The 15,161-nt window shown below is 40.9% G+C and overlaps 1 protein-coding gene across 1 annotated transcript; it reads left to right on the forward strand.

Annotated features, from left to right (window-relative positions):
- Positions 1-590: 590 nt before the first annotated feature.
- LOC134092468 (myosin heavy chain, fast skeletal muscle-like) lies at positions 591-13,535 on the forward strand. The gene is made up of 41 exons (XM_062545339.1): positions 591-611; positions 721-757; positions 972-1,187; positions 1,594-1,737; positions 1,836-1,992; positions 2,270-2,297; positions 2,403-2,517; positions 2,602-2,694; positions 2,775-2,838; positions 2,929-3,027; positions 3,124-3,227; positions 3,335-3,473; positions 3,966-4,084; positions 4,191-4,340; positions 4,718-4,888; positions 4,974-5,280; positions 5,433-5,503; positions 5,595-5,682; positions 5,856-5,973; positions 6,165-6,288; positions 6,391-6,527; positions 6,882-7,137; positions 7,762-8,004; positions 8,095-8,271; positions 8,375-8,520; positions 8,611-8,701; positions 8,784-9,173; positions 9,251-9,377; positions 9,479-9,597; positions 9,778-9,974; positions 10,095-10,278; positions 10,364-10,529; positions 10,704-10,828; positions 10,908-11,216; positions 11,848-12,051; positions 12,157-12,282; positions 12,442-12,612; positions 12,692-12,796; positions 12,892-12,987; positions 13,107-13,238; positions 13,448-13,535. The coding sequence occupies exons 3-41, from the start codon at positions 984-986 to the stop codon at positions 13,463-13,465; spliced, it is 5,814 nt and encodes a 1,937-aa protein (XP_062401323.1). The 5' UTR covers positions 591-611; positions 721-757; positions 972-983; the 3' UTR covers positions 13,466-13,535.
- Positions 13,536-15,161: the final 1,626 nt, after the last annotated feature.

Genomic DNA, 15,161 nt, shown 5'->3' on the forward strand with positions numbered 1-15,161 from the left:
TTCAACAGATAGGGATGTTTCTAATAGCACATCTCTCGAGATGTAAGCCAAAGATTATTTTTTGTCTGTGAGTTTCATTTCCCATAAAATACAAACAAAAATACTACTATGCCTCATATTGGATAACTGACATGTCAACTGTAGATATGTATATATCTCTCCTGTTTATAGCAACCCGATAATAGTGGTGTCAAACAGTAAGCTTTTAGGATTACACACGCTAAGAATACTGTGTTCTAAAAATATCATGACAAAATATTGTGTATAATAATAATTCAACCTTTATTTACCCAATAAATCCAATAATCTTCCATTAAGTGGAAAATCTTCTAGACAAAGTCATTTTACCGAACAATATACTGTAGGTATTCCTGTTTCTGACATGATTAGTTTATTTTTTTTAATGCAGTTTTGCATCCTTGATACAAAAGACAGTCCAGTGCTGCTGAGATGAAAATAATTCCAGTGGAAAGAACAAGACCCTACAATAATGTCACCCTGCTCAGCTCATGCCCAAATCTAGCAGAGCTCAGTTGCTGACTGGCCACAAGTGTCTCTATATAACTCAGAAGCAACAGGCTTCTCTCAGGACGAACCAGCACCCACTAAAGGTGAGTGACACATTTGGGGATCATTTGTTTCAGTAATATGTCAGAGATATAATGTGTGCAAATGCCTACTGATAATTAACAACTTCCTAATTGTTTTTCCACAACCCAGTTTGAAAGCCATTTCCTTCACCTTGGGAGTTCATCAGGTATGTACTAGATGGTGTCACAAATATGTCCAATATAACAGAGCAAGCTGACCAGATGCCGGCCAGACCAAACTTTGTCTGGGGGAATGAAACAATTTCATGGCTCATTCACGAGTGACGGGGTGTGAGCACCAGGGATGAGGAGAGAGCCTGGAGACTGCTCACGCTACAGCTGCTCTGATTACAGGAAGTAACAGACGCTTTCTCCCCGCAGTAAAGAGCCACCATGGGGGACGCAGAGATGGAGTGCTTTGGCCCTGCGGCCATCTACCTCCGCAAACCTGAGAGGGAACGCATTGAGGCTCAGAGCAAACCCTTTGATGCTAAATCAGCCTACTTTGTGATTGACAAAGAGGAAGATTATGTCAAAGGAGTGCTGGAGAAAAGAGAGGGTGGCAAAGTCACTGTCAAACATCTAACAGGTGGCAAAGTAAGATATAACATATTTTTGCTTCTCTTTTTCCACTGTTTTACTACACTGTGACATTCACATATTCCATGATATGTTGGTTTTCATTTGATTCAAATTGTTCATCGGTTTATACTTAATATTCTGACAAGCAGCACATGACAGACCATTAATGTGTTGTTTGTGTCTTGTCTTGAAAACAGTATCTGCAACACTGTGACATACTGTACACTATGTAGATTTGTTTTAATTGAAAGTAGACTTGGTTAGTATTTCAATCTCTGGCCAGTATTCACAATATCAGCAATCCATGTCTGAAGAAAAACTGCATCATAGAAATGCAGCATGCTTTTGAAACTTCACACATTCATTGTTCAGTGATATCCAGCTATGTGCATAAAATACTGACATTAACTATGCCTTGTAGACGGCCACTGTGAAAGAGGATGAAATCTTCGCTATGAATCCCCCAAAGTATGATAAAATTGAGGACATGGCCATGATGACCCACCTCCACGAGCCTGCTGTGCTGTACAACCTCAAAGAGCGTTATGCAGCATGGATGATCTATGTAAGATGCGTAACAAATCTTGCTTCTTCTCACAGTACTTCATTACTACAAAACAATGTCAATGTGAGAACTACTACAGCTACTACTTTCTTCTACAGACATACTCCGGGCTGTTCTGCGTCACTGTGAACCCCTACAAGTGGCTCCCAGTGTACGATGCTGTGGTTGTTGCTGGGTACAGAGGCAAGAAGAGAATTGAAGCTCCACCCCACATCTTCTCCATCTCTGATAACGCCTATCAGTTCATGCTCCAAGGTGGGGTGTTATTCTTTACAAAAATAGAAAACAAACTAACTATGCGTCTTTTGCAACAAATAAAGCATGGACATAACAGATATAATCTACAGGAAATGCAAAAAGAGAAGAAAAAAGCTTTTAGATGGGTGGGGGGGGGGGGGGGGCAGAAGTGCCATTCATCATGTTATGAGTCTATGAGCCACCAAAATGATTTTGGAAGTAAAAAAAACTGCTAAGGGTGCCTTGAAGCTCTGTATATTAAATTGAGTACAGCAACACTCTTTCTCTCCCTCAGATCGTGAAAATCAGTCCATCCTAATCACGTACGTACACCTCCAAACTACATTAATAATGAAAATTAAAAGGCTGTATACTTTGATTGGACTGAAAGCACACAACTATATTCTCTCTCTTCTATTTGTTCCCAGTGGAGAATCTGGTGCTGGGAAGACTGTCAACACCAAGCGTGTCATCCAGTACTTTGCAACAATTGCAGTGGCTGGAGGATCAAAGAAAGCTGAGCCCGCCGCTGGCAAAATACAGGTGAGTAGGAGAAACTTCAAATCAGATGTATATAGACTTTTTGGGAAACAACTTCTTCACTAAATGACCTCACTTCTTCTCCAGGGGTCACTAGAGGATCAGATCATTGCAGCCAACCCTCTGCTGGAGGCCTATGGCAATGCCAAGACTGTGAGGAATGACAACTCCTCCCGTTTCGTAAGTATTTACAACAAAATCATATAAAATTGCTGTATAATATTTCCATCTTGATGTTTTTTTCATCACAAATCTTTCAGGGTAAATTCATCAGAATCCATTTTGGCACAACTGGCAAACTGGCTTCTGCTGATATTGAGACATGTAAGTGGTCATCATCTACTATTAAAGTAAATATTCAATATAGTTGTAGAAACCTAATAATGTCTAATTATTAAAAATGCCATGTCGCAGATCTGCTGGAGAAGTCAAGAGTGACATTCCAGCTGTCTGCTGAGAGGAGCTACCACATCTTCTACCAGCTAATGACTGGACATAAGCCTGAACTGATTGGTATGATATGCATAAGCACAATTCAATATGTCTGTGTATCTGTATACAACTGGTATGTCTCAACATGATATTACTGTTCTTCCATCTCAATTTTAGAGGCTCTTCTCATCACTACCAACCCATATGATTTCCCCATGATCAGCCAGGGTGAGATCACTGTCAAGAGCATCGATGATGTGGAGGAGTTCATTGCCACAGATGTAAGATATCCATAGCAACATTAACGTTTACATTTAAATTGGGTTTAAGGAAATGTTAAATAGAATTGTGAAAGTCATTCATACTCATTCCAACTTAATCTCTTTAGACGGCCATTGATATTTTGGGCTTCACTGGTGAGGAGAAAATAGGCATCTACAAGCTTACTGGTGCAGTGATGCATCATGGGGCCATGAAGTTCAAGCAGAAGCAGAGAGAGGAGCAGGCTGAGCCTGATGGCACGGAGGGTGAGATTTGAAAGGATTTCTAAAAATTCAAATCACAATCTCTTTAACAGCAGAAAACCGTCATATATTAAAATGTAGTAAAAATACAGCATTAATCCACAAAAAGGTACCAAGTGCACAAGCAGGCCGACCGTACAAAACTATATTCACGAAGCTGGAGGCAAATACACAAGCATCCTAGGCGAGCATGAGAGCAACAAGTATCGTTATGTATAGGGCTAAACAGGCTATTATTGAAGGATAACATGAAATAAAATGAAAAAGCGGTCATGATATATTAAAAAAGAAACTATTATCACTCTAGACTCCCAAGGAAGATTAAGAGATAAATACACTTTTTTTCAAATTAAGTTTTCAGTTTTAAATTTCATGTAATACTTTTCAGATTTCTGTTGATGTCTAGTAATGCCTCTTCTGTAATGTAATGCCTCTTCTGTAGAGTGATAGGAAAGATGGCTACTTTTTGTCAACTGATAATTATTTTTTGATCAGAGGCTGATAAAATCTCCTACCTCATGGGCTTGAACTCTGCTGACATGCTGAAGAGTCTGTGCTACCCCAGAGTGAAGGTCGGAAATGAGATGGTGACCAAAGGTCAAACCGTGCCACAGGTTAGAAACTTTGCAAACATGATGCTTGACTTATTGTATAAGATGTTTTGTACAATTTTGTCAGTGTTTCCCCTACAATTCCCCTTCAATCTTTATACCTGACTAGGTCAACAATGCTGTCAGCGCTCTCTGTAAGTCGGTCTATGAGAAGATGTTCTTGTGGATGGTCATCCGTATCAATGAGATGCTGGACACCAAGCAGCCAAGACAGTTCTTCATTGGTGTGCTGGACATTGCTGGATTTGAGATTTTTGATGTAAGTGATTTGAAAAAATAAATAAATACATTAATAAACTAGAAAAGCATTCCAAGAGCGCAGACCTCCGCCAAGCGAAAACATAACCGCCTCCTGGATCCAGACGGTGATAAGGATCACTCCTGTTTAATCGTTTCTTCCTCGGGTCATTTCAGACCTATAGTGAAAATGTCATCGAAATCCGTCCATTACGTTTTGAGTTATCTCGAAAAAACAAACAGACAGACAGACAGTCCCCAATGAAAACATAACCTCCTTGGCGGAGGTAATAAGTAAAACTGACCTACTATTTACTTTCAGTTATCACAATAGTTTAGCAATTCAAACTGTTAACATTATTTTGTACTTGAAAATGTCTCTGTTTTCCAAAATGCCAGTTCAACAGCTTGGAACAGCTGTGCATCAACTTTACCAATGAGAAACTGCAACAGTTCTTCAACCACCACATGTTTGTGCTGGAGCAAGAGGAATACAAGAAAGAAGGAATTGACTGGGAGTTCATTGACTTTGGTATGGATCTGGCTGCCTGCATTGAGCTTATTGAGAAGGTAAAGTCAATAATTTAAAAATATGCCAATTTTCACAATAAAAAATAAAGCATCCAGTGTAATATGATATGTTCTATATCTCAAGCCAATGGGCATCTTCTCCATCCTTGAAGAGGAGTGCATGTTCCCCAAGGCCTCAGACACTACCTTCAAGAACAAGTTGTATGACCAGCATCTTGGCAAAACCAAGTGCTTTGAGAAACCCAAACCAGTAAAGGGCAAACCAGAGGCCCACTTCTCCCTGGTGCACTATGCTGGCACCGTGGACTATAACATCAATGGCTGGCTGGACAAGAACAAGGATCCATTGAATGACACTGTTGTGCAGCTCTACCAGAAGTCTGCAGTGAAACTGCTGGCCTTCTTGTATGCATCTCATGCTGGTGCTGAAGGTAGACATGATTACGCTGATTATATTATTATATTATTATTTAAAGCATATGGTATATCGTCGTATCAGTAATTGTCACATTTCAACAACACTGTTCACTGGTCAGATTCCACAAGTCAAACATGTGCCTCTCTTGTTTGTTTGATACTTTAGCTGAAGGTGGCGGCAAGAAGGCAGGCAAGAAGAAGGGTGGTTCCTTCCAGACAGTGTCTGCTCTGTTCAGGGTGACTTCATGGTTGATATTTTGAGGAAATGATTGTTGATACGTTTAGTTACTTCTTCAACTTATTCTAAACTGTCTATGCATAATCACAGGAGAACTTGGGCAAGCTGATGACCAACTTGAGGAGCACTCATCCTCACTTTGTGCGCTGCTTGATTCCCAATGAGTCAAAGACACCAGGTGAAAAATGCATTGATATGATTACACGTACAGTATGTAAACTCCCTATCCTTCCACACCTCTCTTTTATTCAAAATATTTCCTTCACCTTAAAGGTTTGATGGACACTTTACTAAACTGTTTTTATAATGAAGCATTCAGTGTCACCTCAATTGTGTCTGGTTTCCTCAAAGGTCTGATGCAGAACTTCCTCGTCCTTCACCAGTTGAGGTGTAATGGTGTGCTGGAGGGCATCAGAATCTGCAGGAAGGGCTTCCCCAGCAGAATCCAATATGGTGACTTCAAGCAGAGGTGACTAAAGAATTGAATAATTAAAACTTATTAGAGGTATTAAGTCACTGTAAGTGTTAAATATATTAGCTTAATTTGGTTGGCACAGGTATGTGGTAGGACTTTTACTTTCTGAAACTGGATTTTTCCACCTCTGCTTATTCATTAAATGTAAATGTGATGTAGCACCTATTCTTTCTCTTAAATCTAAGATACAAAGTATTGAACGCAAGTGTCATCCCTGAAGGACAATTCATTGACAACAAAAAAGCCGCAGAAAAACTTCTGGGGTCAATCGATGTGGACCACACTCAGTACAAGTTTGGACACACAAAAGTACACAGATTTCATTTCATTTTTTATCACCAGACCCATAGACCGCATCTGTGAGAATGTCTCAAAATACTCTTTTCTGTTACCTCTTGAAATTATCCACAGGTGTTCTTCAAAGCTGGTCTGCTGGGTGTCCTTGAGGAGTTGCGAGATGACAAACTGGCAACTCTGGTCACGATGACTCAGGCCCTCTGCCGTGGATTCCTGATGAGGAAAGAGTTTGTAAAGATGATGGAAAGGAGGTAAGCTCAAGTTTTACTGCTTTCATGGTAAGTTTTTTTTTTGCAGCATAAAATATAAATTACAATATGGATACTTCTGGTAATTGATCATGATTGGCTGAACAATATTTCAAGCTGTTGTAAAACACTGAAAACATACATCCTTACACATGCGATCACATTATATCAGTATTACTGTGCCTATTTGTAACTGCATGTGGGTCCAGCTTGGTATCATTGCAGCATCGAGTGTACATGTTGCTAACACGTCTGGTGTATGTTACAGCATACTGTTCACTTCACAAATAGAACACTGACTGAATGGAATTGAATTGAATTGAATTGAATTGAATATGATTTTTTTGTGTTGAACAGAGAAGCCATCTTCACCATCCAATACAATATCCGTTCATTCATGAATGTGAAAACTTGGCCATGGATGAAGCTGTACTTCAAGATCAAGCCACTTCTGAAGAGTGCTGAAACTGAAAAAGAGCTTGCTAACATGAAGGAGAACTATGGGAAAATGAAGACAGATCTGGAAACTGCCCTGGCAAAGAGGAAGGAGCTTGAGGAGAAGATGGTTTCTCTGCTGCAAGAGAAGAATGACCTGCAGTTGGCTGTAGCAGCTGTGAGTACCGCTTTATTACCTCCGCCAGGAAGTAATGTGTTCAGAATGGTTTGTCCATTTGTCAGTCTGTCTATGTGCAGGATCTACAGCCCTGGTTACCATAAAACTTGGTGGAAAGGTGTAGCATGGTCCAAGGAAGACCAAATAACATTTTGGAGTAGATCCGTCAAATAAGCCAATTGTACTGCTATTATAGACAGTCTCACCCAAAACAGTACTTTTGTTACAAAATAGCGTGTACTGTAGTGTACTGTGTTCTCATGACATGGAATGTATTGAATTGAATAACATGACAGTTGCATTCATGGCAAACTGGAGCATTTCCATATCAGATGAATTGCCTAAAGATGATGTACATTTTATGATTATTATTGTTGGATGGTGTTTATGTCTATATCACCTCATTAAAACTGATTACACAGTAATGTCTCAAGCTTGACTTGCAGAGACCAGAGTTATACAGTATGTAGGAGCTTTTGGAGTGGCCTTCTAGTCTTGAATTCTGACGCAATGTCATTGTAGGAGCAGCGGTTTGGTATACTGTATGAAAACACTCACTGTAGCATAACCATCAAATAGTTTCTATATATATTCATACTATATGAAAATACTTATTCACACCAGGAAACTGAGGGCCTCTCAGATGCTGAGGAGAGATGTGAGGGTCTCATTAAGAGCAAAATCCAGCTGGAGGCTAAACTCAAAGAGACGAGCGAGAGACTGGAGGATGAAGAGGAGATCAACGCTGAGCTGACTGCCAAGAAGAGGAAGCTGGAGGATGAGTGCTCTGAGCTGAAGAAAGACATTGATGACTTGGAGCTCACCCTGGCCAAAGTGGAGAAGGAGAAACATGCTACAGAAAACAAGGTTATAACATGGTCTATGGTCTATCCATTACACTGATTTAATAAGACAGTATATTACATTGTAAATCATACTGAAATCACATCCCCCTAGGTTAAAAACCTGACTGAGGAGATGGCCTCTCAAGATGAAGCTCTTGCCAAATTGACCAAGGAGAAGAAAGCCCTCCAAGAGGCACACCAGCAGACTCTGGATGATCTCCAAGCAGAGGAAGACAAAGTCAATTCTCTAACCAAAGCAAAGAGCAAACTTGAACAACAAGTGGATGATGTAAGGTTGCCACATTATACACAACATTACAAAATATGTTGTATTCATATGGTAATGATATATGTAATGAACTTAACATGTATTCAACATATTTCTGTCACAGCTTGAAGGATCATTGGAGCAAGAAAAGAAGATTCGCATGGATCTTGAAAGAGCAAAGAGAAAGCTGGAGGGTGACCTGAAGCTGGCCCAGGAATCCATAATGGATCTGGAGAATGACAAGCAGCAGTCTGACGAAAAGATCAAGAAGTAAGGGATTTACATATGTTTGATAAGAGGAAAACGTATTTGGCACTAAAAACATCATGACTCATTTTGCCACTATTCTAATCCTTAAAGGAAAGACTTTGAAATCAGCCAACTCCTGAGCAAGATTGAAGATGAACAGTCATTGGGATCCCAGCTTCAAAAGAAGATTAAGGAACTCCAGGTGATTAGTGGATTGGGAAATATTCTGTGTGTGCGATAACATAAAACACATGCTAGATAGTAATACTCTAAACAAATTCCAGGCTCGCATAGAGGAGCTTGAAGAGGAGATTGAAGCTGAGCGTGCTGCTCGTGCTAAAGTTGAGAAGCAGAGAGCTGATCTCTCCAGGGAACTTGAGGAGATCAGTGAGAGGCTTGAGGAAGCTGGTGGGGCCACTGCTGCTCAGATTGAGATGAACAAGAAGCGGGAGGCAGAGTTCCAGAAGCTGCGTCGTGATCTTGAAGAGTCCACACTGCAGCATGAAGCTACTTCTGCCGCTCTCCGCAAGAAGCAGGCCGATAGTGTTGCTGAACTGGGCGAGCAAATTGATAACCTGCAACGTGTCAAGCAGAAGCTGGAGAAGGAGAAGAGTGAATTCAAAATGGAGATTGATGACCTCTCCAGCAATATGGAGGCTGTTGCTAAATCCAAGGTATGAGGAGTAAGGTCATTTAAGTTGTGTTTAAAAGAAAATTCCTCCATGGAAATCTTACATGAGATTTCTTTCAGGCTAACCTTGAGAAAATGTGTCGCACCCTTGAAGACCAAATGAGTGAACTGAAGTCAAAGAACGACGAAAATGTCCGTCATTTAAATGACATTAGTGCGCAAAAAGCCAGGCTTCAAACTGAGAACGGTAAATGCAAAATGGTAGCAAATGTGTTCATTCTGCTATTAAAGCGCATGGCACAAATTGATTTGCTACGACAAAATCAATGCAAAATGAACTACTTTCAGGTGAATTCGGCCGCCAGCTTGAGGAGAAAGAGGCTCTTGTTACTCAGCTGACAAGAGCCAAACAAGCTTACACCCAGCAGATTGAGGAGCTGAAGAGACAAATAGAGGAAGAAGTTAAGGTAAGCTGAACATAAGTTAGAAGGTGAAGGTAAATTCTGCTGAAGTTGTAAATATTTTAAACATTAGGTGGGTGTCCATCAATTATTTCTATCCAAATCATTGCTTCATGCTGTCAACATTTTATTTGCTGGCCAGGAATTCAATTTGACCATCTAATATTTTCAAATTCTTCCTGAAAGGCCAAGAACGCCCTGGCTCATGCTGTCCAATCAGCCCGTCATGATTGTGACCTGCTCAGAGAGCAGTATGAGGAGGAGCAGGAGGCCAAGGCTGAGCTTCAGCGCAGTATGTCCAAGGCCAACAGTGAGGTGGCTCAGTGGAGATCAAAATATGAAACTGATGCCATCCAGCGCACTGAGGAGCTGGAGGAGTCCAAGTAAAATATTTTATTTCAACATAAATGCTTAAGAATGTGTTGTATTTGACATGAAACTACTTACTATGCACTATTTGCTTTCATAGTACACCATAAGTTAAGGATAACATTTTTTCTCAGGAAAAAGCTTGCTCAGCGCCTCCAAGACGCTGAAGAATCCATAGAAGCTGTGAATGCCAAGTGTGCCTCTCTGGAGAAGACCAAGCAGAGACTGCACGCTGAAGTGGAGGACCTCATGATTGATGTTGAGAGGGCTAATGCACTGGCTGCCAACCTTGACAAGAAACAGCGCAACTTTGACAAGGTATAGATGTAACATGCTTCCTTGACAATCATGTACATAATAGGTTAGCATGTAATTTCCTGTTCACATGTCTATGCTTAATCAGGTCCTAGCAGAATGGAAGCAGAAGTATGAAGAGAGCCAGGCTGAGCTGGAAGGTGCTCAGAAAGACGCTCGCTCTCTGAGCACCGAGCTCTTCAAGATGAAGAACTCCTATGAAGAGGCTCTGGATCAGTTGGAGACCCTGAAAAGAGAGAACAAGAATCTGCAACGTAAAGAAGCCTAAATAAAGAGCCAATTGATATGTTATCTACACAAACAGAATGAATACATAAAGAACATAAAACTCCTTCTAACGATATTACATAAACAATTACATACATACGTGTTTTTTCCTGCATTCCTGCATGTTTTTCCTTTCACAATTTCTCCATTTCAATCTGCAGAGGAGATCTCTGACCTCACTGAACAACTTGGTGAGACTGGCAAGAGCATCCATGAGCTGGAGAAGGCCAAGAAGTCAGTGGAGAGTGAGAAAGTAGAAATCCAAACTGCCTTAGAGGAAGCTGAGGTAACACTAGCTGCAATCTGGTGCTAGTTTGAAAGCTTCTAAGTCTCATGAACTGATTTGAAACTGTCTTCTGTTATAGGGTACACTAGAACATGAGGAGTCCAAGATTCTTCGAATCCAGCTGGAGCTTAACCAGGTCAAGAGTGAGATTGACAGGAAGCTGGCTGAGAAGGATGAGGAGATGGAGCAGATCAAGAGGAACAGCCAGAGGGTGATTGACTCCATGCAGAGCACTCTAGACTCTGAAATCAGGAGCAGAAATGATGCCCTAAGAATCAAGAAGAAGATGGAAGGAGACCTCAATGAGATGGAGATTCAGCTGAGCCATGCCAATCGCCAGGCATCTGAATGTCAGAAGCAGCTCAGGAATGTCCAGGGGCAACTCAAGGTATCAGATACTCCAACATACAGCAGACCAGTAACTCATCATAATAATTTACATTTACACTTCACTGTTGTCCAAAGTGACAATTATGGCAACTATATTACAAGGGATTACATTGTCCCTGAAGCAACTTGGGGTTAAGTGCCTTGCTCAAGTTGCCTGGTAGTAAACCAGACCCTGGAATCTTTCAGATTAAGGGTCTGGTCACGAATAATGAAAATGGCCTAACTTGAGAGGCAGCACCAAGCATGCATTTGAAAATCTAACTGCACGCAATTGGATAACACTACAACCAATGTTTACTCTGACTGATTCTGGACTTAGACACAATTGGATAACACTACGACCAAAAATGAAAGTTTTAGCGTTGTCGTCATCAGTTTAGCTCGCTCACTCCTTTTTTGGTTAGCACAGATTCCTGAGGTAGGTGGTAACGTGCATAATTGCTCATTGCCAGATTATCTTGTGGACACAATTCAAATTGTGCTCTTGCGAGAACTCTGGATTTCAAGGGTATTGCTCAAGGGCAAACTAGTGGAGGAGAATGGAACCCACAACTTTCAGGCACGCTAGTCCAGTTCCTTAACCACTACACTACCACCACCCCTTTTCTAACCATTATTATTTTACTCAGGATGCCCAACTGCACCTCGATGATGCACTCAGAGGACAGGAGGACATGAAGGAGCAGGTTGCCATGGTGGAGCGCAGGAACACCCTGATGCTGGCTGAGATTGAGGAGCTGAGAGCTGCTCTGGAGCAGACAGAGAGAGGCCGCAAAGTGGCCGAGCAGGAGCTGGTGGATGCCAGTGAGCGTGTTGGACTACTGCATTCACAAGTAAGACAATTATGAAATGCACAATTTTAGTATCTTTTGCTGGTGGCTCCCTAAGCATTAACCACATTAAGCATTAACTGTCTTTAATTTGATAATGATATTCAGAACACCAGTCTCATCAACACCAAGAAGAAGCTGGAGGCTGACTTTGTACAGATCCAGGGAGAGGTGGAAGATACAATCCAGGAGGCCAGAAATGCAGAAGATAAGGCCAAGAAGGCCATCACTGATGTAAGGCAATATTGTATTGTGCAGTATTGTATGCATATGGACTTTCAATATTACCCATTCAAATAGCAATGAATAACTGTTAATTCAGTTCTGAGAGGACGATGTGAGGCTGCTTAAATATGCTATGCTTCAACTAAAATACTGTTGGGACATTTTCAGGCTGCCATGATGGCAGAGGAACTGAAGAAGGAGCAGGATACCAGTTCTCACCTGGAGAGGATGAAGAAGAACCTGGAGGTCACAGTCAAAGACCTGCAGCACCGTCTGGATGAGGCTGAGAACCTGGCCATGAAGGGTGGCAAGAAACAACTCCAGAAACTGGAGGCTAGGGTATGATCTTGAAAATATGTACCAGTTTTAAAAATACATGATAATGTGCTTGTTTGATATACAAATCTGTATTTCAAAGGTGCGTGAGCTGGAGGGTGAGTATGAGGCTGAACAGAGACGTGGAGCTGATGCCGTGAAAGGTGTCCGCAAATATGAGAGGAGAGTCAAGGAGCTCACCTACCAGGTAGGGTAGCTATGTTCATGGATTAAAAACACGACTACACATACAGTACATAGCAGATGGGTGATATTGACTGGATTATCAACATAATTGTGCAGACTGAAGAGGACAAGAAGAATGTCACTAGACTGCAGGATCTGGTGGACAAACTACAACTCAAAGTGAAGGCCTACAAGAGACAGGCTGAGGAGGCTGTGAGTAAACTCATCTTGTTTTTGCAACTGATAAACTGGTAAACTGGTTCAGGTAATCATCTACAAAAAAAGAGGGTACTTCTTTATCAACTAAAAATATGCATTCACTAATACAACAGGAGGAGCAGGCCAACACTCACCTGTCCAGGTACAGGAAGGTGCAGCATGAGCTTGAGGAGGCTCAGGAACGTGCTGACATCGCTGAGTCCCAGGTCAACAAGATGAGGGCCAAGAGTCGTGAAGCTGGCAAGGTAAAGTAATATGACAAATAAATTAGAAATTATTTGACTAATTCTTTGTGTCATATGGTAACATAATTCCTAGGGCTTCTAATATAAGAAGAAAAACTGAACAGCTATATGTAATAGATATCTATACATCTATTGTAACAACACAACAATTACAGTACAGTTAGAAGCAGCCAAGTTGTCTTGATTTGGTTCTTTCCTTTATGTTTCAGAGCAAAGATGAAGAGTGATGACCAGTGAAGTCCTAACAACCAAGGAGTCATAGAATATGAATTCCTTAATAAACCCAATTAGAAGAAACGCTACTCTTTGCATCTCTCCTTTTTCAAATTCTCTTCCAATATATATGTACAGTATGAACAAAGACAAACTATTATGGCTCAATATTTGCATATTACGCAATTAAATAACGAAAACATCTCTTACTTGACCAATGCCTTGTCAAATGTGTTAGACATACTTCTATTTTGCATCTGTGTGTTTTGACCTCTTCTGTCTTGGAATCTAGTTGTAAAACACCACTCTCTACTGGCAAATACCAAACAGTGGCAAGACAAACAGAGAGGGAAATGAGGATGGAGGAATTGGAAGACAATTCAAAGGAATAGTTAGATTAGACCAATTTCCGAGAGCAGGCATAGTGACACTCTCTCACACACATTAGCCATCCATTTCCATGGATTCTTACACTTAGTTCCACAACTCTTGGTTTCACACAAAATCACCCAAATACAACATAACAGCAATTCTTTTTAACACAGCTGTTTGAAGGTTGTATGTCATTAATACCTAAAAAGCAGTTATTGGGCTCTCTTTAAACTACTAAAGAGAAAGACTTATCTGCTCACAGTGCAATATTCTTGTATATCTAAAAAGGGCATCAATTCGTTGGTACACACACACACACACACACACACACACACTACTTCACACTGTGATGAGCCAGCCATGCCAACTGTCCAGCATTGGAAGGCCAGAGGCATCTCAGCGATGTCCAGGGACAACTCAACATACTAGCAAATCAAAATACTTCAAGGTCAGATATGATAGTCAATTTACTGTGAAAACATTCTAGCAATCCATACACCCCCACCCTCCCTTCTCTCCCTCCGGGAGTTGTCTTATCTAATTACCGTTAGTCTCGCCCAGCTGTAATGACATCTACATGTCACCTAGAAGCTTCTAACACCTACAAAAAACCCCATCAGACTTACTGTTGGGGATGGTTATCTGCCATCTGAATTCTAAAACTACAACTAAGCTAGACGGACATGTAAAACCACTGCATATTCTGACAGTGAATGGTATAAATGTACTGTAACTTGAAATGAAACAGGGATAGCAATACAAACAAGCAAACCTGCCTTTGACATACACTAGATAAAAATGGTTAAAAATTCACTCTTCACTGTTTAGAAGTGTTGTCACAATACCAAAATGATGACTTCGATATGATACCTGCCATAAATACCTCGATGCCCGATACTGAATCGATACCACTGTAAAATTCTAAAAAATCTGGAAAAGAAATGGATAATGGTCTAGTTTGGTTTCACTATGGTTTAACTTTCACCAGCTTGTCCCTGTCCTGTTTTTTGAGCATAATATTCAGGGCTCTAAATTAACTTACTAGCCACTTTGGCTGGTGGTGAGTGATAGAAGAAAACTGAGTCCTGATTAGAACGGTATAGTGATTCTTAACCATAGGGCCGTGGCCCTAACTTGGGCCTCCAGCACCCCACTGAGGGCCGCAACAAACTTTCAGTTTTGCACCTGTACAGGTGCTGTCTGGCAAAATGTAGAAAAGTTGGCAAGGTGGCTTCATGGTTCTTCCACCAGGTGAGAGGGTCTTCAGTGGCACTTATCTCTTTCATTTGTTTGTACAAGACAAATTCACTTGAAAGTTGGTTTGAAGGCGATGTGGAA

Source organism: Sardina pilchardus, chromosome 9 (assembly GCF_963854185.1).
Source record: "Sardina pilchardus chromosome 9, fSarPil1.1, whole genome shotgun sequence".
NCBI classification, from domain to species: Eukaryota; Metazoa; Chordata; class Actinopteri; order Clupeiformes; family Clupeidae; genus Sardina; species Sardina pilchardus.

What these genes read in the sequence shown, in the direction of transcription:
- LOC134092468 (XM_062545339.1), top strand. Translation starts at nt 984, where the DNA reads ATGGGGGACGCAGAGATGGAGTGCTTTGGCCCTGCGGCCATCTACCTC. An exon ending in GAGGAGCTGGAGGAGTCCAA is followed by an intron (nt 9,975 to 10,094) that starts GTAAAATATTTT and finishes ATTTTTTCTCAG; the next exon opens with GAAAAAGCTTGCTCAGCGCC. An exon ending in AGAGAACAAGAATCTGCAAC is followed by an intron (nt 10,530 to 10,703) that starts GTAAAGAAGCCT and finishes TTCAATCTGCAG; the next exon opens with AGGAGATCTCTGACCTCACT.